Genomic DNA, 25124 nt, shown 5'->3' on the forward strand with positions numbered 1-25124 from the left:
TACATTTCAACCCCTTTAGCTGATTACTATCCTTCATCTTATTTCAGCACCCTCATCTCTTTCCAAAGTTTCTGTGTTACATACACAGTATCTTGTTACAGTGCGCATATTGTGTGAACCGAGAGAGTGCATGAAATTCAATCTCCATTATTGTGTAACACAGTGTAGTAAAAAGGAGATGGGCTCTTCCTGATCTTTATAATCAAGGGTATGGTAAGGTTTTAGAGTACAGTGTGTGTTTTGTGTGTGTCAGTGTGTGCATTTGAGTGTGAGAGGGTGAGACAATCAGACAGATTGACAGACTGAAAGTGGGACAGATTTTAGTTTCACATGTGTATATGAAGTCTGTCTTTCCAGTTGACCATGGTATTTTACAGTCCACTGCTTGGCCTGGAAGTTACTTGACATCCTCTATGATCTAAAGAGTTCACTACAAACACATTTACATTTTGCCTAAAACAGTTTTTTACATTATCACACTTAACATTTATTTAATATAACAATGTTATGTTTATGTTTAATAACTTAATTAGGCTATAATATCATATGGATCTACAAAGACATTTTACAAATATATACAACAAATATATATGTACAATTTTCTCCCAAAACTGTATATGATTAATATCTTCATTATTTTTTGTCAAATTTTACAATTATAAATAGCACTGAAATACCATTTTTAAAAAATCAGATCAAGATACATAACCAAATTTATCAGCTTTAGTATATGACTAAATTGATAAACCCCTATTTTATTTTATTTTATTTTATTTTATTTTTTTTTATTTTATTTTATTTTTTATTTTATTTTATTTTATTTTATTATTTTATTTTAATTTCCTTCTCTTTCTTATCTCTACTCTGATTGGTTCTTCTAGACACAAAGAGGCAGGTTCTTCTACATGATTGGTTCACGCCCGGAAGACTCTCCGTCTATTGGCTCAATCAGACGTCGCTCAGAGAACGCGCTAGCTCTCCCTTCCTGTGTTACCGCCCTTGGTCTGGGAGTGGGAACTCAACCACTGAAGACATCGCATTCATTGGAAAGACTGACATTATTTGGGCATTCCTTAGTTAGGTCCCACTAGCCTCAGGTAAGGAAATTGATAGCTCTGGGGTTTTTTGAATTAGTAACATAACGAACTCGCCAGTCGTACTGTTTTACAGGCTGTCACTTCTGCTGGTTTAGCTTAACGGCTAGCAACTTGAGTCAACTGTTAGCGTGTTAGCTTCTACATGTCATCGGGTTATTTCGCATGGTGTCACCGCATCCGACAAATGTAGCTAAGTTACCAAAGCAAGTGTACCGTAAACGGCTTGACTTGACTATAACTATTTACAGCTCACGTGCGTTATCTTTTAACAGGCGATGATAATTACGATCAACGTGTTTACTGTCAGCGTGATCATCATAAACATGTCAGGAGCGAGTTAGCTAACGCCGATCAGTAGACACAAGAGATGGATGTAACTATTTCATTTAGGGCAGCTGAGTTACCACCAAAGAAACAAACTGTCGTGATGTATATAATAGAAGAGCGGTATGATATGTCATTTTAAGGAAGTGCTAATTATCCCCTTATGGTTCTTGGATCAGTTCAAAGTTCTTATTTTATTGTGTATGACTGTTGCTAATTGTATTTACAATGTAGGATTAATTTAATCTCCGTTGCCCATCCCTGTCAGCCTGACAAAGCATTTTTCAGACATACATCTACGCTGGCAGTGTTGGCTAAAAATAACAGTTTCATTGTTTTTAGGTGCATACTTTTTAGTGGGTGACTCACATCAGTGTGGAGGGTAAGGATGTGGTTTTAGCAGTAGTTTTACTTGTTTGATAGGTGCGAGGTCATTGTACCAGTGTCACTGAGTCTACTGATACACTCCTTGTTCAATCTGAGGGTGTATGTGTGTGTCACAAAGGTATTTTGACCAGCGGGGCCCAATGGAGAATGAAGGGTGTGGTCCAAGTTTTAAGAGGACGTCTGCTTATAGCTTGAAGGCAGGTGACCCCTGCTGAAGGCGTGGAGCAGGTAACTAATGGGACATAATGTGGATGATGACTGCTGACATGGCATTTAGGTTTTACTGCCTGCTGTATCACCCTCTGCAGTGCAGTATTACAGATAAACAGGCTCCTCAGATAGGATTTGTTTACCCTGCATACCTTTCACTGGAGGGTGAAACCTGGCTGTGAGTGCTTAGTTTCGCTCTTAGTGTAAAGCAGTCACAGTGGTGATTAGTAACTTTTACTAAGGCGTGAAAGGGGCAGCCTTTTTTGTACCTGCATTATCCAGCCCTTGCAAGTGGAGCAGAAAGGCAGGGGACTCCTTGTCAGTTGTCCTCATTATATAATAATGGAGTGTGTGTCTGGAGTGTGCGGTTAGAACAGGGGTGTATACAAATCATGTGTGTTTGTTTGAGAAACACCCCACTTCCTGTCTGGCCCTTGCCAGGTCTGTGCAAGAGTTGGGAGGGACAGAATGTGCTTTATAATTTTGTTTTTTATTTTGACACTTGGTTTTATTGAAAATAATTTATAGATAATACAGCTTTACTCCACTGATACCTATAGCTCCTCATTGTTTGCTTATATATTGCAGTGCTCTGTCTCCTCCCATATGTTTTCTATCATTCCTGACACTTCCAGGCACCTTAGGAGGCATAAAACGGATAACTGAGTAACATCAGGGTGGAGAGACAGAAGAGTAGAGAATAAAACTGTAGAGGAGTAGGTGGTAGGAGGAAGTGCAGACTCTTTTCCCATGGGTAGTCGAGCTGGGTCATTCTAACTATAGTCTTTTTGTGTTTTGTTGGGGCGGTGCTCTATAATAATGTAATACCCAGTCAGTGCTTCCTGTTCATGAGCTGCAAGTTACTATTCCTCCAGGTTGTTCCTATGAGATTTTAAATAGTGCGGGAGTTATATATCTACACATTATATGTTTTTTTGTTTTAGCTGCTAAGGGTTATATAATATGATACAGAGACATCTGGGATGGAGTCTGATATCAAACTACATACTTAATGACTCAGTTAATTGTCTGCCAGCATCACTATTTGAAAGAAGATGCAGCCATTTGACCTGAAACAAGTTCAGACATTTCACTTTCATGTTTTATGTCCTGAGTATGAACTGTTGCCTTTGGGGAGATGCAACAGAGCCAGCAAATTTAAGAGTAACAGCTTGAAGTTGTCCTTCCTCCCCACTTACATTTAACTAATAAACAACCAACCAGCTATGTTCCCACGGTGATATCGTCTCTTAGAGGTAGGGAGGAGGCCTCATCAGCTGCGGAAAATTCTGAAACCAGATATTATGATGCTCCATTTGAATGGAGTGGCGTGCAGCAGTTATTTTGAACGTTAGGGTGGCATCTCAGCACGCTTAACCACCAACTCAGTCAGATACACTGTACTCAGCTTCACTACACCACAGACTGTGTGGGTTATAGCCGCTGCAGGAGTGTGAGCTCTGTGCCAGGGACACTTGTGAGAGTTTGCCCGGCCGCACACACAGTGATAGTATTTACTGTTAGCATCACATGGCTAAAATTATGGTTATTAAGGGGTTTAACAACAGTCTAGTCCTTTGGATGTCACTGGGAATTTGTTGGGCCCATTTAACGACTGTTTTGGACTGTTTTTGTCAGTCGCTGCTGCTGTAGCTTGTGCTAACCAGGCAGACGTTGAACTGACTGCTTGCTGGAGGTGAGCTCCGGGGACGAGAGCAACAGAAAGTTTGCTGACCTGTCGGGGAGTCGCGACGGTCTCGGATCAGACGCTCGGTGCAAAAAGGATAGAATGCAGGAATCGTTTGACCGGTGACGTTTCGATACTACTTGGCACTTGAGTATTTTGCTTAATACTCTAAAGGTATAGTGCACCAATAAACATCCTGAATATGCACACTCTTAAGAATAAAATATGTATTTCTTTGGTCTTTTATGCACACATACTGCAGATTTTTTTCTATGAAGGCTTGGTTCAACTTTGTAAATTATAGCTTTTGCTAAAATATTCTGTCACTTGAACTTTATCACTAAACATGTGGCCTTTCAGGGAAACTTAAACTGTTATAGTTGTGGCTTTGACCTTGTTCAGTCCTCAATGTTTATTTGGCTCAACAGTAGCCTGAGTGTAGAGGTCAGTGTAGTAAAGTGTAAGGTGAGCCTAGAGTGCAGACAGGTTTGCAGTATTATTGGCTCCGAGCCATCTGTTGTTGTCTTCAAGGATTAGCCGAGGGGAGAAGGAGAAAGGTATCAATCAGACCGGACTAATGGATCCTCTCAGTGTCTCCACTTCAGGCTTGAGCCCACCCATTGCCATCATTAGCCCTGTCTGCATGCTCCATTAGTCTTCTGTCTGCACGCTCAAAAGTAGTGGACCTCACTGCAAACAGTGGCTGTTGAGTTATACGTCAGTGAAGTAGAAAGTGTTTTTGAGAAAGTGGGATAATAAGTTAAATGGTGTTAATTTGAGCTGCTTGTCATAAGAGCATTATGTGTGTGTGTGTGTGTGTGTGTGTATGCGTGTGTGTGTCCATGTGTGTGACTTAGGGCTTATCTCAGGCTGGCTTCTCCACTTTATCCAGATCTTGGCCAGAAATGTCATATCATCATTGTATTTGGCTCATTATTAGAATTAGTCTGGGTGTTTATAGTAAATTAGGACCAAGAAAGTCATAAATCAAACTTCACATGATGCAAGACCAATATTTTTATATGTTGTCACTGGCTAGCAGAGATCTGAGTGGTGTGTAAGGAAATGAAAAGAGTTAGGCTGAGTTTTGAGGGCTTTTTGGCAGAATGCTTCAAAGTCTTCATTTTCACATAATCACAGTAAAGCCTCCTTGCGTCTTTGTGTCGTCTCTGTTGATTATGAAAGATGAACAAAACTCCCCTTTCCAAAAACACGCGAGCAAGGGCATGTCATGACGTCATGAGAAACAAACCCTGGCGCTGTTCCACAAACAGCACAGAGGACCGCTGTTGCGGACACAACAGGCAAAGCGATTTTCATATGATTTGGTTCATGGGATAATTTTAATTTGTCAGATATTATGCTCAGGCTTAAACTTCATTGCATGCGTGTTGGTTCTCCAGTTTAGTGCTGTATTCATCGGCATTCATAAATATTGCTTTCACCTCTAAGTATATTTTTTTAGGATTTTCCTAAGCCTGTAAAAGACAGTTTTATTCACATTATTTATTATTAATTTGTGCCATATTTTAATGCCCATTTATTTTGTTTCACCACCTTGCTTGTCTAACACCATTAGCTTAGCTTCATTACAGCTTGAGTGGTTGATCTCCTTCCTCACAGTTAGCTGAGATAATATCCTGCAGTAGCTGAGCGCCAGTCATTACTCTACTGACACTGTTTTCCAGGATCAGATCTAACTACTGTACACAACATAAATATTGTGACATTATTATTGTAGCTCATAATATTAATGTGCTTTCATTAAAGTAATCAGTTCTGACATTTTAGCCCAGCTTCATCTGCTGGCTCTCAGGCTTGTAAATGCCCCTCTAGTAGTCATTTCAGAGATAAATCTGTGCACTACTGGTTGTAGTGGTTTAATGGAGGAGTTGAGGAGAAGTATTAATCCAGGACAGAGCCTGGGTTGTAGAGAAACAAGGCCCAGACTGTGTCAGACTCTCAGGGAATTCCTCCGAACTGGTGAAATCACTCAGGCAGCTCCGAGGAAATGACACCTAATGTTTAAAGAATCCTAAAGCAGAGTTGAATAACGGGGTGTTTTTGCTGCTGTCAGTGGGTTCAGAGACGGTGCTGTGTTTCACAACTGACATGAATCAGTGAGACTGATGTAATAATACAGCAAGTAAGTATTTGTTGTGCTAAGTCAGTTTTTTTTTAACGAAAGCGTGAGCAAGTCATTTGGGAAAGTTTAAGTTTATGTGTATGTACAGTTAAAGCGAGTGGTTAGGACTAAGGCCATCTGTGGAGTCCTGCAGGGAATCTGGAAATCATGAGGTCATTTAGTGTTCGGCCTGTGGCGTGGGAGAGGGAACTAAAGGCTTGAGCCTCTTCCTTTAGTTTGACAGGCTACACATTCACTCCCTAGCTCATTCACTTATCTGAGCTTGATTTAATCTGAGCTAACAGTTTTGTTTTGATCTAATAGGCTACATGTACTTAGCATTTACTCCAGAATTTCCTGCCGCTGTTACAAGTACGTTTTACACAGAGATCACACTATAGGGCTGCTGCAAAGTCCCTTGTTCATGCTGCCTTTGTATTTTTACACAGAGCCAAACAACGGCGGCACCATGGCGCTCCAGTGTGTGATTCTGAATAGCATCGCTGTTTTTCTTTTTTGAGTTAGCCGCTAACTGCTATCAGCTGCATTTTAAATCTCCATCAGTGGCTCACACACCGTCAAACATCTTACCTGTCCCACCCCTAATCCCGTTCTGCCGGCTGTCCCTTTTACAAAAGCTGCTTTTACACAGAGATCGGGCTATATGGCTCCAACAAAGTCCCCTCTTTAAACTGCCCCTGCACTTTTACACTGAACAATTGATGATGGCATCATTCGGCTCCAGTGTGTGATTTTCCACTGCATCACGGCGCGCGTGACGTTCAACACAACAGCATCTGCCTCTAGCGTAACATATAACTTATGCGTCGATAGAACTTTCCAAACAAAAAAGACATAACATGTCAATCACGATCATTTACTGTCTCTGTTATATGGTGGCTGATCTCGTCCTCTGCTCGGAGGGTGAGGTGTGGAGGTGTGGTGGGTCGCACACAAAAACACGTCATCAAAACGTCACACCTGTGCTGCTCATGGTCACGGCTTTACGTTTTAAACAGATCTCATTACGGCGCTGTTACTACCTCCGAATCCGACTCAGAGACAAGACCACTCCGTCAGCCCTCTCCATGATTGGATGTTATATACAGAATGGCAAGGCATCATAACGGTGTGATATTCCCTCCTTGAACAGGCAGTTTAAATGCGCCTATAGACATCTTTCAGCACTGTTATTATCTCCCTTGCTGGCTCAAAGACGAGATAACTCTGTCCCCCAATTCTTTGATTGTACCTTTTCTACAGAACGGCATGATGGTGCCATACTCCATCCTTGAACATGCAGTGTAAAGGGGCTACAGTTTGCTTTATTTCAGGCTCCTTAGTCCCAAGAACAACACTTTCGAAACCTCTCCGAGAGCACCAGCTGTCCTGCGTGTTTTATGCTGCAATTCCAGACAACTCGGAAGCCGAGATATTCTGACCTCCTTCTTTAAAAACTACCGTGGAACGCCACTCAGAGTCGGAGTTCCTATTGGTAAACTAGGCGCACATTGTAAATGACTAAAATACATTAGTGTAGCTATTAGCACATAGGCTAGTGAATGACATGTTTTGATATGTTTCCAAGTATAAAAATGCAGTTAAATAATATTTATAATTATTTACAATATTACCTTAGGCATAGTTTTTCCTCTGTTTCGCTCATATGTGCAGGAGGCAGCCCTGCTGACGGTACAATTGTCCATGGACTAGCCACAGAAACACCAGTTTGTCTCTGCCTGTCATGTTTTTTCTTCACATCTGGTGTTGTGCACCTAGAACGCTTGGAAGTGGGAAGTCGAAAATTTCATCTGCGAAATTCCGATCTCCGACTTTGAATGGAACGCAGCACTAAATCTTTCCCTGTTTCAACACAGCTGATTCAAATGATCAACCTTTATGAACTCGTGAAGCTGCTTGATGCCTGATCATTTGATCATGTAATTCATTTGTGTTGCAGCAGGGAGAGATGCAGGATAAGTGGTACTCGAGGAAAGCTTTGGAAAACACTGTTCTAGAGGAAAGAAGTATATATGCATTTTCTAGTAGAATACGGTTATTTTGCATCTCCTTCTTAGTTGTAAATGTTTTTTAAGTTGCACAGACTTGATTGTCTTATCTAGTTGTCCTCATAGAAGTGGTCAGATGACTTGTCAGAGCTTGAGAAAGTCCTTCCTTTGTTCCAGCTGTGTGTATTTGTTGCATCATTGCTGGGCGTCATTATCCAGCCCAGCTGTGATCAGCTATTGTTTCACAGGGATGAGTTGTTTATTTCAGTTGAGATATAATTACATTAGGTTGTTTATTCGATTGAATTCAAATGTATTCAATGTCCCATGATCCTGAGTGTTAACTGTGTGTGTTTGTCTTCAGGTAGTCTCTCCCTGGTCTGCAGCAGTGAGCCTGAGAGGAAACATTGTGGCTGTGGTCTGCTGTTCAGTGTTGCTTAGCAAGCTATAGCTGGCACCATGGCGTTGCCGTTCAAGAAGGACCTGGACAAGTACAAGGATCTCGATGAAGATGAAATCCTCAACAAACTGTCGGCAGAGGAGCTCAAACAGCTGGAGACAGCCCTCGAGGAGATGGACCCCGAGGTCAGTGAGGGTTGGAGGAGCTCCAGGGCTCTCTGGTGGGAGGGAGTTTGGTGGCAAAGGGATTAATTGGGAAGTTGCCAATTTAAAAATAAAGAGGTCTTTATGCACTTCTAAAAGCTCTTTTCAGCCATTGTTCATTTTCTCAAATCAAGGACATGACTGTAATCTTAGCCATGCCCCAGTTTTCACAAAAACATCACCTAGTTTTACCTGGTACCAACAAGTTAATGCCTCCTGGTTGGACTTGGTTGGAGGCAGATTAAGATTTAAAAATAGAACATACCACGTCATCACAGTTTAACTTCCTTGGAAGCAGTAAACGTCACAAATTCATATCCAAAGGTGGATTTTTCCTTTGCACATGCTCACCACACCTCCCAGTCCCCAGCCTGCTTGGTTGGAAAAATAATTTAAAGGGAAGTCTCAGCTGCAGCGGCTCCATCAGCAGGCTGCCAAGTGTTTGTGTGTTTATTTGTGAGTAGAGCTAGAGAGAGTATAATGAAATCCCCTCCAGGCGACCGGGCGTTTTATTTAGATTCCATCCAAACCGAGTGAGATAAATCAACCCACATGGTGAGCACTCAAAAGCCCACAGGAAACAGTCAGCAACGGTGGGAAAATATTAATTTCTGAATCTCATGTCATTAGTACACAAAGTAGAATTTGGCATGTTCACAAAAAGAAGCGCTGCGTTTAGTTTCAACACACGCAGGCTGGCTAGACAAACTTTTATACATTTTCACACATCCCATTTTACCTCCTCCAAGATTTCACCTACAACAAATGGTCCACAGTTGGTTACTTTTTTTTTAGGTTAGGTCTTTGTAACCATGAGGTTTTGGTTCTCAAGTTCAACAAGTTCATAGTATATTAACATCCTGTTTTGAGGAACTTGTAATTCATGTCTTTTTCCCATGTGACTCTGGCATCTGGCATTGATGCCAACTACCACACAGACTACAGATGTAAGGAATATGCTGGCTTTTGCTTGCAGCATTTTCACAGAAGTTTAGAGAAGACGGGCAGATGATAGATAACATCACAAACTGACTTTGGGACACATTCGACAGCAAAGTGGCCGTGCAATGAAACTTTTTAACCCGTATATTATGATTATCATTATTATAAAAACACATCATAGTAAAAATCACAATACATACAATGATTAACAAACATGCACAGTACAAATGACAATGACAGACATGGTTTCAGTGCAAAGGGTGTTAACCAATTTAACAAAGTTACTGCATTTGATATGAAAGGCTTTTTGTAAATGTTCGTGTTTGCTGCTGCAGCACTGTAGCATTTTTCCGAGGGCAGTTCTATGAATTCGTGAAAAAAAGAGGATGAACAGGATCGGCCACAATTTGTAGGGCTTTTTTTTGTGCTTCCTGCGCTTTACATATACATCTCAGTTCTTTCTGCTCTCTCCTAATATTTTTATTGGCTGTGTTTGTAATTCTGGACAGTCTGTATTTGTTCTTAACCTTCAGGTGCCCATACCATGCATATTCATTTAAAAGTGCTGCAGAGTTGGGTTTTTTTTGTATGTGTTGGCTGTAAAACTCAAAATCCGACCAAAAAGGTTTCTAAATATTGAACTCCTCTACTGCCTCAACAGGCTGATCATTAATCAAAGCAGGTGGGAAAAGAAAGACAGACATTGTGTTGACTTACAATAACCATTTAGAGCTTAAAAAAACTATTTTCTGTAGCATATACATTTTCACTTTTTGGTCTAAAATGAGTGTGTTGGACAAGCCCACCAACCCCCTCCACACCCTGCAGGCGTTTTGGTAGAGCACCTTTAGCCACAAGTCGATTCCATCAAGATGCAGGACTGAATGCTGCAGAAAACATTTCCTGCCATTAGATTTTTTTAATGCTCTTAAATAACCATTGTTTTTAACTACTGCACTTTTGCACACTGAAATTTTATACACCTCATAGTATTTATATATTGAAAAATTTTAGAAGTTAGTATTTTTTTAGTATTATTTTTAAGATTTTTTATTTTATGCGCTTTTATGTTATGTGTGGTTGTGTGTGGTTAGCTGTGAATAAATTGCTGTAACAAATGTAAGTTCCTGTGAAGGATTGATAAAGTGTCTTTCTATATATCTATCAGTTGACAGGTTTAATGTCTCTCCCTGTCTCCTCTCTTCAGAATGCTCTCCTACCAGCGGGTTTACGTCAGAAAGACCAGACAACAAAGCAAGCAACAGGAACATTCAACAGGGAAAGCCTTCTCAAATACCTGGAGAAGGAAGCCATGGAGTACAAGGACAGAGAGGATGTAGTGCCCTACACCGGGGAGAAAAAAGGTGCGTGTGTTTATTTACAGCAACAAGAGTCATTCCAATATGAATATTCACTGTTTTAAAACCTTCTCATGACTAAAAATCAGAACAGTGAACAGTCTGTGGTGCACATCAGAATCCAAAGGTTTAAGTTTTTGAGTTTTTACCATTGCATTTTTAATCATAGTGTTGCTCTTTTACCTGTAAATAAACCTCAGTCCTTAGAAGTTAAGATTCAGATTAATGCAGACAGTGTTACAAAGGGCCAAATACCATACCAGTCAAGTGCTGTCTTTGAAATAACCAACCAAACAGATTCCAGTAGTGTTAGATAGTGCACCATGCCTGGCTGTCATCTTTAACATCATTAGTGTGGTGCCATCGCATGCATGTAATATATTTCTCATGGGATGGAGAACAGAGGTGTGTTTGTATGTGCTCCTGTCAGCAGTACAGACACACAGCAGTAATTACTGTTCTGCTGTCTTAGGCAGGTATTATTAATGCATGTCTGCTCTTATGCAACACATAACAGTGTGGGGGAGGTGTGTTTGTACCAGGGGATAGGAGGAAGGGAGTGTCAGAGGAGGAGGCAAGGTTAGGATGAAATGTCTCGAATCCATCTGTTAATTGATGTTAGTTCAGCTCTGTTTTTATTAAATTATATCTGTACACAGCACATTTGATTTAAAAGATTAGCGTATTCAGATGTATTCATGGTTTATTTTTCATTCATTTTCTTAAAAATTGCAGCTATCTTATGTGAATGTGTACATGGCCAAACAAAGCAGAAAAAGGTCACATGCTGGAATAATAAGGGACAGCATCCTACTGATCACAAATTCGTAGCTTTTAATTCTGCAAACAGACTATCGTTTCAACACTGCCGTTTCTTCATCCGTCTGACTGTTTCAAAGGCTGCATGCTATTTAAAGGAACATGACTCTGCTGTTGTGAACACACTCTGAAGTGGATAGAGAACAAAAAATGCAGGGTTGTTTGTATGTATGCCGGTAATGGGAGAGACACATCGCATGTATATGATATCGGGGAATGCGTAGGGGTGTAACAGTCAATCGAGCTGCTTCGATATATCAATTAAATGAGCAACGATTACGTATCATTGATGCAAAGTGAAAACATCAATCCATATCATCCTCTGTCAGGTGCACTTTTATTTTGAAATTCTGTGTCTCCATCACACAGCGTCAGGCAGATGATGGCGAGCAGCCAAGACAAAGACTATGAGGATAACGTTGTTGACTCAGGAGTAATTCATCAGTGTGGAAATGTTTTGTTTTTGTTATCAGCTGAGGCACAACTGCATATTGAAGTTTTGATATCTTTTTTTTCTTCAGTTTGGATATGTTTGAAAATTAAATGTAAGTGCCCTGACACACCAAACTGACAGTTAGCCGTCGGGTCAGTGTCTGGCTGCCGGTGAGCGTCTGTCGTCTTTGTTTTTGCAGTTTGTTCTGCACCATTGGCAGGACAAGACTGAGGCTCAGGCTGAGGTTTTCCTCTGACAAGATGATGCAAATCTGAGCCTAAAACCCTATTTGAATGGGAGTGATTTCCCAACTAGTTGACCTAGATAGTGTTTATTTGGTTTTTGTTTGCTTGCTGATTGATTGTCAGTCAACAAATGTCTTGGGGGATGACTGGTTAGAGATGTATATTGTGAGTGGAATTTGTCTCATCTCATAACTATACAATAAAGTCCTAATGCCATAAAAATAATCTTTCATATTACAGCAGTTGAATGTGGTTGTATGTGATACTCACAGTTATATAATCTGGAGCTTTAGCAGGCTTGTAGTATTGGCACTGAAGGAGTGAGGAGACACAAGGCCTTGAATGTGGGATGCACCGTCATTACAACAGTCTGATATCATGGATTGTTTACCCAAGGGGAAATAAAACTGTCAGAGAATTCTTCACTTTTTTCACAACACAGTTGATGTTTGTGGCAGATTTTTTTCTCTCATGAATAAACACAACTCACCGCTGATCCAGATGGATTAATGTTGCTGTAAAGAGCGGAAATAACCTGATCTCCCCGAGAGAAACCAGTTCTGTCCAAACAGGTTTTAAGACATTCTTGTGGTAATCTCAGTCACTTTGTAGAAGAGGGAAAAAAGGGGATGCTGTATGTGACGGCATGACAGAAAAGTGAGAAAAAAAGTAGAAACATTACTGGGTAGAAATTCTTGTCCGGAGGAATTCCTTTTGTTAAGATCTCCAGAGATCTGAATGCTGCTCCCTCACTGGAGAGTAAATACGGAGCTGACATCTTCTTCCTGACCCAACCCTGGCCTGTTAGACATTATACTCCCGCTGTGTGTGAATGTGTGTGTGAATGTGTGTGTGAATGTGTGTGTGTGTGTGTGTGTGTGTGTGTGTGCACTCCCTATGACAGCATGGAAAACTCAAACCACTGCGGTGCTTCTCTGGAATGCAGCTGATTCTCTTCCCCTTGTTAAACTCACCCCCCGCTGATAAATAATGTGGTCATGAGTGCGTGTGCGTCTCCTTTCAATAACGCACATAATTTTGGAGGAAAACAACATGCTTAAGTGCCATGGCAACCATTGCAGACTTTTAACCCCTTAAATGTTACTCTTTTGGGTCAGGTCTTTTATATTATTTTTAAACAATTGTTTTTTTTACTTCTTTTTTTCCTTGGTTTTCTTCAAAGTTTAGAAACATTATAAATATTAAGAAGTTCTGGACAGATGGTTGTTGAAGCTGTAAAATCTAATTGAGCTTTAAAATGGGCACAGGTGATTTAACCATCGTGTGTCGGTGCAAATCAATGTTTATTTCTTGTTACACTGACTGGAGCATTCAAGGCATGCCTCTGTTGAAGTCTGTTAAACATCATGTTTGTTGAGGTCACAGTGGAGGGCGTGGCTGTTGAACAAATGAAAACATACAAACACACAGCAGCTCTGTAATACACCTCCAGTGTTCAGTGTTTCGTATGAATTACTTTCACATTTGAAGTATTCCCCTTTAAGCAGCCTCTGCCTCTGATGTTGTTATGAAGCATTTTTACCTCAGCAGATTTTTTTTTTGTCTCCAAAAAATGAAAAATAAGATCTGAATTGGAATAACCTTGGAATTTCCCTTTAAGTTTCAGACAATTACCGTGTGTTTAAAAGGAGAAAACTAATAATTTTACAGTATTGCTATCAGTTTGTACAACACCAGGATGATGTATTTTGTGTCTCATTTTTACATTACATAAAAGGGAGTGATGAATGACTCGTCACGTCGAATTAAAATAGGCTTCAGGCATTGCTTGAATGATTAATGCAATCTGTTGCTTTGACTGGAAAAAATCTGCCTGATTGTCCAGTTACACACGAGACTGTGTTACTGACGTGCCTATTTTTCCACTTGTACTATGATGTGCTTTCCCCCTTTAGTCCATGTCATATGCTGCTGTCGGATCGTACGGATGACAAGCCCTAAATGCTGACAGTATTTTGGCTCTGTCTTCTTTTGAGCCTCTGAGCGGCTAAATGTCGCTCCAGAGGGACTGGCACAGGATGCCTCCTAATGACTGTATTTTACTGTTTACTGGCTTTCAGGAAGTGCCAGAGCCCCCACTTGGGACCAGTTTGAACCATTTGACTGGCTTGACTGACTTAGGGGGAGGGCCTGTTCTTGTGGTGTTTTTGTTTAAGGAGACAGGCGTATAGAAAACAACTGGCACCCGCTGGATGATCTCTCCGTCCAGTGCAAGTGTTTGTTGCCCCAGCAGTGCAGTTTTAGATGAGATGCCACTCATTGTTCCATGACTTCCGGCGCTCTTTCCGTTTCTTCCCTCAGATCGGTTACCATGGCAATACTTTAGTTGTCAGACAGTCATGTCTGGACTGAGTTCAGCTGTGTAAAATAGCAGGAGGCCTAAACTTATTTACACAGCACATTTCTGTTGTTCCGGCTTCACTCTCTTGTCAGCAACATTACATTTATTATAAGTTGGCCAAACAAGAATTTCAGCAACATGTAATCACAGTGGATGTAATTATGATATTGCCCAACTTGCTTACAGATCAAATGCAGTAAATGTCAAAGTGAAAAGAAGCATTTATGACTTGATCTGTGGAGACTCCCTGTGTGAAAAAGGCTGTCACATTGTGCAACTGAACTGGCTGAAGTTACATGGACTCTCTTTCTCTTTCTGTCAGTACTAGCTTGCTCTACCTGGACTTCTAACTTAGCAGTATGCGGTAAGGTTATGCTCCACCATTCTTGGCTGAGATCACGGTGGTCTTCATTAGAGACAGACGTTAACTCTAAACAGTGGTACTCCTAAAGGTGTTTTTTTTCCCTTGTTGGCTTAAGTTTGTGTGTGTTTCAAGAAAGCATGAAACATTTAATGGATTTAAAGGTGTATTATGTTACTTAAAATTAGGGGTCGACAGATATTGGTTTTACAAGACCAACACTGATACCGACTATTAGTTTGTAAATGAGACCAATAACTGATATCTGGAACTAATATGCATCTACAATAAAAATGAAAATCTCTAAAGCAAATGAGAGTGATGACCTTTGAGGTCCTGCTGTGTGAAGTGTGCTGTCTGATTATAAAAATGACAAAGTCAGTGTGTAGTGACTTGAGATACAAGCCCTGATTAGTGTTGGTGTTAATTACTGTGTGTATATTAATTATACAGTTGCTTTATCTGGGAATGTGTCCATTTGTTTGGAAGCACACACACACACACACACACACACACACACACACACAGCACCTCGAAGTCATGCAGTCTCATGATTGTGGCACAAGGCGAGAAGAGAGAACGGCTGAAGGAGAATAACGAGTCACATTTAATCACCAGTTAACAGTTGAACATTTTTTATGGAAATTGGAAGTTGTGTAATGTCTCATAAAACCTTCACCTGGCCTGCATGTGCCGTTTCTTCTGTCTGTGTTGATGTTGAGGTCATTTGTATCCTGCCCATTTTTTATAAGGGCTGAATCACTTCCTTTGGGTTAAGAATTCGTACTAAATTCTCCTTTTATCATCGTCCTTTTCATTCTTTCTTCATAGGTAAAGTATTTGTTCCTAAGCAGAAACCAATAGACACACGCCAGGAGGAAGTCACAACCCTGGATCCAGAATTAGAGGAAGCCCTGTCCAGCGCTACAGATACAGAACTGTGTGATCTAGCAGGTAAGAATGAATGTATATGTTTGAGAGAGCTAAGAAGTCATTTAAAAGGCTTTAAAGAGTGTGTGGGGGTGACTTTGAAAAGGGAGCTGTTGTTGTCTGCCTGAGCCCAGTCTGCTGGGACAGTAAAACACAAGCTCCTTTCACTCTGACTGTCTTTCCCAGGGCTCCGTCCTTTACGGTGTGTGTTGATAGGGGAATTAAAGGGCTAACTGAGCAAAATAACACCACTTGTCTGCTTAAGCCTCTAGATTTGGTGTCCACAGTAGCCATTGTTGACAAAGATTGGGCTAAAGAGCTGCTACGAAATCTCTTCTTTATGCCACCTTTGCATTTTTACACAGTGACAGTGTGGCGGTGTTTGTAATGCAAAGTGAGACTCCCCTTCCTGTGTATAGAAAAGTACCATAACAGGGTCACAAGTACCATATACACAGTGACGTGCATGCTTTTGCAAAATGGAAATTTTATCATGGGTCCTTGAAAAGTCATGGAAATGTTTTGAAATTGTGTCCATAGAAATGTGTCTGAACCCTGGATTTTAGATAGCATGCCATCATCGCGGAAGCAAAAGAAGACACGAATGTGGTGACGTTTAACACAACAACGTCTGCCTCTTTTGTGATATACAATATATGCGTTGGCAGCTCTTTCTAAACAATAACAGTGGCATTAACATGCCAATAACAATCTTTTACCACTCCTGTTATATGGCAGCTGATCCTGTCCTCTGCTCAGAGGGTAAGGAGCTCCCCAATCTTATTGTTTTCCAAATTTGCAGACATTTTTTGGCCACTGTTCTTTTTTAAGATAACCGCTTCATGCTTCTAGCAGTGTTGGAAATTAACTTTTTTGTCCACTTGCCACTGTGGCTGGTGGATTCCAAAATCTACCAGCCACTGAATAGATTATTATTGTTTTTGGCTGGTGATTGAAGCAAATCTAGCAGCCAACTGCGTATACACTAATTGGTGGCAATTTCAAACCCTGGCTTCTAGCTGCTTTTTAAATATCCTGTGCTGCGTGGCAGGTGTAACACACCAATCAAACGTAACGCCCGTCCTGCCCATAGTCCCGTTCTGCTGGCTATCGCTTTAACATGGACCTTAGATTTCGTGCTGTTACTTCCTCCATTGCTGGCTTAAAGGCGAGACGATTCTGTCCCCCCACACTGCGATTGTACCTTTTATACAGAACGGTGAGGTGGAATAACGGCACAATATTCCCGCCTTGAACAGGCAGTGTGAAAGGAGCTACTGATTCCTCACCACAGCTGCTAAGTCCACGGTCTGCTTTTGTTTTGCAGCGATCCTGGGTGTTCACACTCTGGTCACCAGTAGTCAGACATACGATGGAACTGCGTCTAAAGAGGGTTACAACAGTAAGTACAATCAATAGACACATCTCTTAATTCAAAGGTCCCAAAATGATCAATATCTTGAGGTCTGCATGTGTGTCTCCTTAAGATGTGATCAAAGGGGAGAAGATGAAACCAGTGTTTGATGAGCCTCCTAATCCCACCAATGTAGAAGAAACTCTGCAGAGGATAAAAAGCAATGACAGCTCCTTAACAGAGGTCAACCTCAACAACATAAAGGTACACAGAAACACAAGCTTTCAGTGACAGAGTGTGCACATGCACGTCTGTCCCCGGACCAATGGCAGTGTGTCTTTTGTTGGTTTTCCAGAACATCCCGATTCCCACACTGAAGGACTTTGCCAAAGCCATGGAGAAGAACTCAATTGTCAAGAAGTTCAGCCTGGCAGCGACACGGAGTAACGACCCAATAGCTGTGGTGAGAGGACGCAGCTAATTGTCTTTCAATGGTTTTGTTGACACTTAGCGACTCCATATTTATGTCTTTGCTTTATTTCTTCCCTCCTCATTCCTCCTGCCAGGCGTTCAGTGACATGCTGAGAGAGAACAAGACTTTGCGAAGTTTGAACCTGGAGTCCAACTTCATCACCGGGGCAGGAGTGCAGGCTTTGGTTGATGCATTGCGAGACAACGACACACTCACAGAGATCAAGATAGACAACCAGGTAACAGAAATAGATACATACACATGCATGCATCAGCATAGCAGGACCTAAAATGATCAGAGGCTTCATAAGCAAGCGGATTCCTCTGCATCTGAAAAATGAAGTGGATCCTGCAGTGCCAAAGTCGAATGGCCACCTGGGACTGGCTCCAAAAGCGAGTCCATCCCCATAGACCTCCATCTTACTTTACAGCAGAAATAACAGGGTTCCTGCAGATCCTTAAAAAATCTTAAAAAGCATTGAATCATTAATCAAAAAATAAGTCCAGAGTTGGTATTAAAATGTCTTAAATCAATCTTTAAAACGTCTTTAAAATGCTTTGACATGTTAGGCACGATTTTATGGGTATTTTTCTGAAGTATGGTAAAATCTCAAAATTATTGGTAATATCCATTTTAAAATAATTTACTGTATTCATCTGGCATTAATGTCACTCAGATCAGGATAGAGGAGCAAACAACAATTAAATACACTGACCACAGCTCCATCCTTTTGGGCAAATATGGTCACCGCTGGCTCCAGAAGATGGCGATTGCCAAAACACAGAGTCCACAAACCAATGGGTGACCTCACAGTGGCTACATCCATTATTTTTATACAGTCTAGTTTAGTGTAGTCTATAGTCATAGTCATACAAATCTTTTCACACATCTGTTCACACAATTACTGTTGGGTTTTTTGTATTTCTCCTTAATTTATGACTGTCAGTCAGGGTCACTGCAGGTGATTACAGGGTTCTTGTGACTGAAATCTTTGCACTCTAAAGAAAGTGGTTTCACACAGCCGTATGAAGTAGACAATGTTTGTTTTATTCAGCTGCAGAAAATGCCAACCAACACAAACCACTGCCTGAATAAAACACCAGTTGAGAGTTTCCAGTAGTGGAAAAGATGTTAAATCATATCAATTATAGTCATTCCTGCTGTAAACCAAAGAGAAATTCTGACGTTCAGATCTTGACGTCTGTAAATTTATGTGTGTGTTTCAGAGGCAGCAGCTGGGCACTAACGTAGAGATGGAGATAGCTAAAATGTTGGAAGAGAACAACAGCATAGTGAAGTTTGGCTACCACTTCACCCAGCAAGGACCTCGCTCCAGAGCTGCTGCAGCTATCACCAAGAACAACGATCTTGGTACGACACACACACACACACACACACACACACACACACACACACACACACACACACACACACGAGTTTGAGTTTTGTTTAAACTTGCAAAAGTTGGGTGAGGTATTGCCTATGAAGTCATCTTCCACCTGGTTTCTCTCTCTTTGGGAGAATGAGTTGTAAGAATTACAACATCTCTGCAGATCACCTGCCTCTACAGTGTGTGTTTTTTTGGTTTTGTTTTGTTTCCTCTGTAAGACGTCATTCCACAGTGACGACCTCTGTTCTCTTATAGCTTCTCCTCCTGTTACAGTCGCAGTAGCGCAGGTCTGGTGCATGGGTGTGACTCCAACTGTGTGCATCAGTGTGTGAATGAATTAACAGTATGGAGACTGACATGGTGTGATGACACAGCTTTGAGAGTGATGACATCTCACTTCCTGTTCTCTGCACACACTGACACATGCTGTTGAAACACGTGTAAACTTTGATCAATCAGCTCATGGCGGCTCACTTCGTGTTTTCATGATAAACTAACAGGCCTGTGTAGGTGAAAGGTTGCGTAGCATGTTTGCAGTTCATGTTGATATTCTTTATTTGAATTATTTTGGGAGAAAGTCATGCTTATGGCTCTTTTTCACCCTACTTCTCGTCTCTAGTCCGCAAGAAGCGAGTGGATGGGGACCTGTAGGGACGGAGCCCGACCTGTCTCCCAGCGAATCCTGTCTTTTCATCTCACCATGTGGAATAATTTCAGCCAATGCCCTGGTCTCATCTCACTGTGTGGAAACTTAAGTCTTGTGCCAAACCATGGGGCAAGGCGCGCTCAACCAGAACATACGTCTGAGAAGAAGGGAAATAACTGGAATTGCCCTCACCCCATTTACATGTTCATACTTATGTTTATTATTATGTTGTTATTGAAGGTGTAAATCTGATTAGTTTTTAGTCATTTCATTTCAGCTGCTCCTTTTTTTTTTATTTTTTTTTTTTTTTTAGCCCTTATATGATCTGTCCGGACTTTTTACTTGCTTTTTTCCCCCTTTTATACTTCGCTATAATCAAGTGAAATAAACACGAACATTACCATGTAACAGCTTTGTACAATAACTAACATTAGGAAAGTCCTGTATCTTCTACCATGATAGTTTGAGGTTTAAGCTCCCAGAGGATTACCTGTGTTGAACCAGCAAAATTTGTCATTAGAGTGATAGCACTGAAGTTAATGCTTGCATGTATTCAGTGTTGTAATCAAGGCCACCTAAAGTGATGTCAAGTCATGACCAAGACAAGAGTGTATCCATACTGAGACCAAGTGTGCACACGAGATAAAATGTGGAACATGCAAACCTCAGGCACTCCTCAAACTGATCTGAAACATCCACATTCCTGTAAAAAAACATAAAACAAATAAAGATTCCTCTTCATTTACCTCCAGACAGTACAATGAGAAATGTCTTTCAAACAATCAAAAGGCATTTCAAAGGTGAATTTTAAACGTGGGAATTTACTTTTTCAGTGAGCAAACAAATATAAACAAAAACTACAGAGCTGAAATTAATTCACCCATCGTCATTCAACACTTCTTTTTTGCTTAGGCAATAAATTGAGATCCTAAAGTTGTGGTCTCTGCTCTTGGAATGAAATCTCAAGATCTCTTTGGCGTGAAGCAAAGTCAGACCAGTACGTTAGAACCATGGGTGTAGATTTCAGGGGAAAATGTCCCTTTCAATATTTGAGTGTGTGCATTCATACCACTTTAAGAAAACAGTAGCAGAGGACATTTATTTTGACAGAATTAAAGACATTTACACCATAAATTGATACAAAAAAGAAAATTGCTGCATAAAAATTCCCCACAATGTAGGAAAGTAAGTGTTTGATGCTTAAAATGTTCTGTTGGAGGACCACCAACCCTGCATTTCATATGTGTACCCCCAGATTTAAAACGAAGCCAATGCCCCGGTTTAATTCTTGTTGGGAGAATTACAGCCTAGCCATGACCACTGTAAACCTTGTCTGACTGTACAGCTGTAAGATAGCACAGGTTGACATAAGATGACATAAGATCACTGTTTTACATTCCATCTGCATAGTGGTTTGCAGGTGTTGTTTACTGGAGCTGCCTTGTAAAGCCAGTTTTGACCCTCTGGCGTATGTAAACGGTTAAGTTTGTGCCGGGCTCAGATGCTGGCTCACCCCCTTATATAAATTCAATACTTTACGTATCAATGCATAATATTTTATAATACTTAACTGTTTTATTGTTTTCATATGGTTCAAATTCTGATGTTGGTTATTCTGACTTCTCATATTCAGAAAATTATAACTAGTGTATTTCGGATCATGTAAAAGTGGGATTCTACTGCAAAAGGAACAGGATATTAACTCCATCTAGGCTGAAGACGCTTTAACCAACTCTCACAAATGATGCTATAAATGTCGGCTCAAAACACTGGGTTTCTCTGATGCATAACCATGCCAAAGACTAACACATGCAGTGCTGAAAATATCAATTTGTAATGGTTATTGGTTCATTTTTTTGGCTTTGTCAGTTACAGTCACTTGCTATGGAAAAATAAGTCTGTGGTTTAAATTCAATGGTTTAGATCAGTGGTTCCCAACTGGTCCAACTACGGGGTCCAGATTTTTCTTTAGTCATTAGTTTATAATCTACACATTCAATAAATCATCATGTGTTCAATATTATTTCACAAAATGTAAACAACACTTTTTCTTAAAACATAAATAAATGAAACATATTGCAAGAATAAAAAGGGACAGCACTTCAAAATAAAAGCTCTGTGCTCAAAATTCACTGTGATTCAAAATTAAGTGTTTTTTACAAATTCAACATGTTCTCGAGTCACTTGGGGTCCAATCAGATTTGACCCACTTTTAGACTGTGACCCTCATGTTGGAAACCACTGATTTAGATCACATCATGTCATTAAATTTTGTTTTATTTTTGGGTCATTCATAGCAAAATGTTCAGCAAGTATAGTCCCCTGAGATGTGAGGAGTTGCTTCTTAGGTTGGGGCTGCTTGTGATTTTTTTTCTATGAGCTGTATCCCCCTGATAGAAAGTTTAGTACAGATCTTAACCCTTTGAAACCTGGACCAACATCAGTTTTCTCATGCTGCGTTCAGACACCTTTCATGAGCTATTTGATCATTTTAAACCTGAGAAAATTGGTTTAAAAAATATAGTGGAAAGAGACAACTGGGCAAGAAATGTCCCACAAATTGCCAGAAATTAGTAAAAGGTGACAATATAATCACCTAAAAAATAACTTTAAAAAAGAGGGGTGTATTATTAGAAAACTATCTCAACAATAGGGGAAAAATTTAATCATAATAATTTTATATTAAAAATTAAGTTAATGAAAAAAAGATACTTCCCCACCAACTTTTTCTTTTTTTTCTGTTTTGCTCATTTTTGGGCCATGTCTTATTAAGTTTCCCGTTTCCTTCTCCTCGAGTTTTTAAAAGAAATCAAACCAATTTATTTAGGTTTCAAAGGGTTACATGTCACTTTTCTCCCACTCACTCTTTCACCCTGCAGCATCTCAGCAGTAGCATGTCATTCATCATGTAAGCGATAACAGCATGCTCTGTGCGCCTCACACTGAATTTCCTGAGGTACACTAACCTGCTCGAGATGAGTATAACAGGACTAATTCAGGACTACTTGAAACTTGTATATACTGTTTGTGTGTAATAGGAACAATATGCTGGCATGAACATCACTTGTGAACATCATGTTTCTATTGACCAAAAATGTTCTTTCATCCTAACGGCCTCACATTCCTTGGACAAGAGTTTAATGGTGGAGTTCAGTACTTTGGTTTTTATATCTGTGTACTTCTTCCATAGTATTTCTCCTTGGACCTTTTGTTTGTTTTTATATTTCTGTGCTTTGCTGGTGGGCGGTCAGCTTAAATGGAAAACTGCTTCTTTGCCTGGGCTTTTAATTCATTTTATGTATATTAACTGTAAAATGCCATCTCAAATTTAAACTGCACACACTCACAAACACAAACACACACACACATTTTCATGTGTGTACCACATAAATCTACACAACTTGTCGCTGAGATTTTTTTGTACCTTAAATCAAACCCAGGTGTAGACTCAATATAAGGAATATGTACTATTATAAACCACCAAGACTGGTAAAACGCACTGCTGAATATAAGACATCCTCAATAATAAATGTTTTTACATACACTGTGCCAATTTTTTGCCTTTTTTGAAGGGAATCCCAAAACTGCACAAATACATAATAGATTATGGACACAGTTCTCTCTTTAAATTGCCAATTTCCAAATTAATTTGGAAAAATTAACTATTGTCAAGGCTGATTTGACAAAAATGTCCGTAGCTTTTAATTTAATCTATTGGATTTCATCAGCTGATTTCCACATCTGCTGACAAAAGGAGCAAAGTCCATTCACTGATAAAAACCACCAAATGTGGCTGAAAGCTCCACAGAATTTAAAGGAAGTGGACCTTGTGCTAAGATTTTGTTTCATTTTGTCAACGTACTTTTTTGAATTGAGGTCCATAATAAATAAATAAAAATAATTTTTAAAAAGGCTCTGTGAAAAATTAAATGAACTTTAATTTCATCCACAGTATATTGTAGATATCTTGTGTATATTCATAGAAAGAGACAGGAGGAGATGGTGATTATGGGCGCATGCTAACATTTGCTATTTAGCACTAAATACAAATTAAAGCTGAGGCTGATGGAAAGGTCATTAGGCCGCAGTTAATGGTATTGATTAATCTGCAAATTGTTTTCACATTAATGGTTTTGTCAATGAAATGTCACAAAAAAAGATAAAATACCTCCTGTGTAATTTCACAGAGCTTTTATTTATCTATAACCACCAGTTTTATCTATAATCAACAGTTCAAAAATCCAAAATCAGTTTATTATCACCTATGACAAAGAAATCATCAAATCTCCACATTTAAAGATCCAGCGTGATCCTTAAAAATCAATTTATCAAAAGTCTTTTTAAAAAATCTAATTTTAAAAGAAAAAAAAAGAATCCCCCTTTTTAAACTCTCCATAATGGAAATTAAAGCAGTAAATAATCCCACATACAGAATGAGACACAAAATCGGTAATAAAAATCACCAATAAATGCTAGGTGTTTTCTAATTCTAACCAGATCTAACTTCTTTAATGAAAATAAATATTTGGGCAAAATTATTCTTAACTTTATGTTAAAAATAAATTAATAAATAAATGTTGGTACATGTTTTATTTTTCACTTTTGGTGAAATTGGTCTTAAATTTCATCCTGAGTCACAAATTGTTATGAACGTATGAACTGAGGCATCTTGATAAACAGGCTGATCATATAATTCAGCTGTGTTGCAGCAGGAGGAGATCTAAAACATGCAGGACAAGTAGTACTCAGTGGTAAATATCGCATTGATCAATTAAACAATTTATAATTGCAGCTCTAATTTGACAAATTAACATTTTTTTGACCTGATGATGGTGCTTGAGGAAAAATCAAAGGACTACCAAAGTCAGCTTTATCCTCAGGGGACAATAAATGTCTGTGCTATAGTGAGATATATCGGTCTGGATCAAGTGTTAGCATGAGTAAAAAAAACCAAACTGCCTGTATGTGAAACTACTGAAGTGCAGATTTAAATCTGGTTGTAGCCAAATCTGAAGTTGAAACAATGTCATTCATGTCTGATAAAAAGGCGTTTTAGGTTTTGGAGTTACTCTAGGTGGTGAATGTATGCAACCTTTAATCAGATCCAGTTTTGGGATTGTTTGCACATGCCTGAGAGATGATGTAATGCATATGACTCCATCCCTCTCTGGGTTTCCTGTGCCAGAGTGCTGCGGTGAGCTGCTGCCTGTCAGAGAAAACTCTGCACTTCTGGCAGCGAACTGTAGCTGGAGGGGGGAAGCCAATGACTCAAGTATTTCCACTCTGCGAGGATAGAGAGAACAGCGAGTTTGTGTCATGTCTGTTAATCACCCCAGAAGGCATAATTTCAAAGGAAAAATCCAAACCCAG

The 25124-nt window shown here is 39.9% G+C and overlaps 1 protein-coding gene across 2 annotated transcripts; it reads left to right on the plus strand.

The window, feature by feature from the left end:
- Nucleotides 1-1008: 1008 nt before the first annotated feature.
- On the plus strand, nucleotides 1009-20505 carry tmod2 (tropomodulin 2). 2 transcript variants are annotated; one of them, XM_042492260.1, is made up of 10 exons: nucleotides 1009-1097; nucleotides 8204-8424; nucleotides 10592-10748; nucleotides 15794-15916; nucleotides 17220-17294; nucleotides 17380-17510; nucleotides 17602-17709; nucleotides 17813-17956; nucleotides 18945-19089; nucleotides 19728-20505. In XM_042492260.1, the coding sequence occupies exons 2-10, from the start codon at nucleotides 8299-8301 to the stop codon at nucleotides 19757-19759; spliced, it is 1041 nt and encodes a 346-aa protein (XP_042348194.1). In that variant the 5' UTR covers nucleotides 1009-1097; nucleotides 8204-8298; the 3' UTR covers nucleotides 19760-20505. The 2 variants fall into 2 exon arrangements, with proteins under 2 accessions (XP_042348194.1, XP_042348202.1); XM_042492268.1 differs by having other exon boundaries at nucleotides 1010-1097; nucleotides 8208-8424.
- Nucleotides 20506-25124: the final 4619 nt, after the last annotated feature.

The sequence above is a fragment of the Plectropomus leopardus genome, chromosome 1, assembly GCF_008729295.1.
Source record: "Plectropomus leopardus isolate mb chromosome 1, YSFRI_Pleo_2.0, whole genome shotgun sequence".
Taxonomy (NCBI): Eukaryota; Metazoa; Chordata; class Actinopteri; order Perciformes; family Serranidae; genus Plectropomus; species Plectropomus leopardus.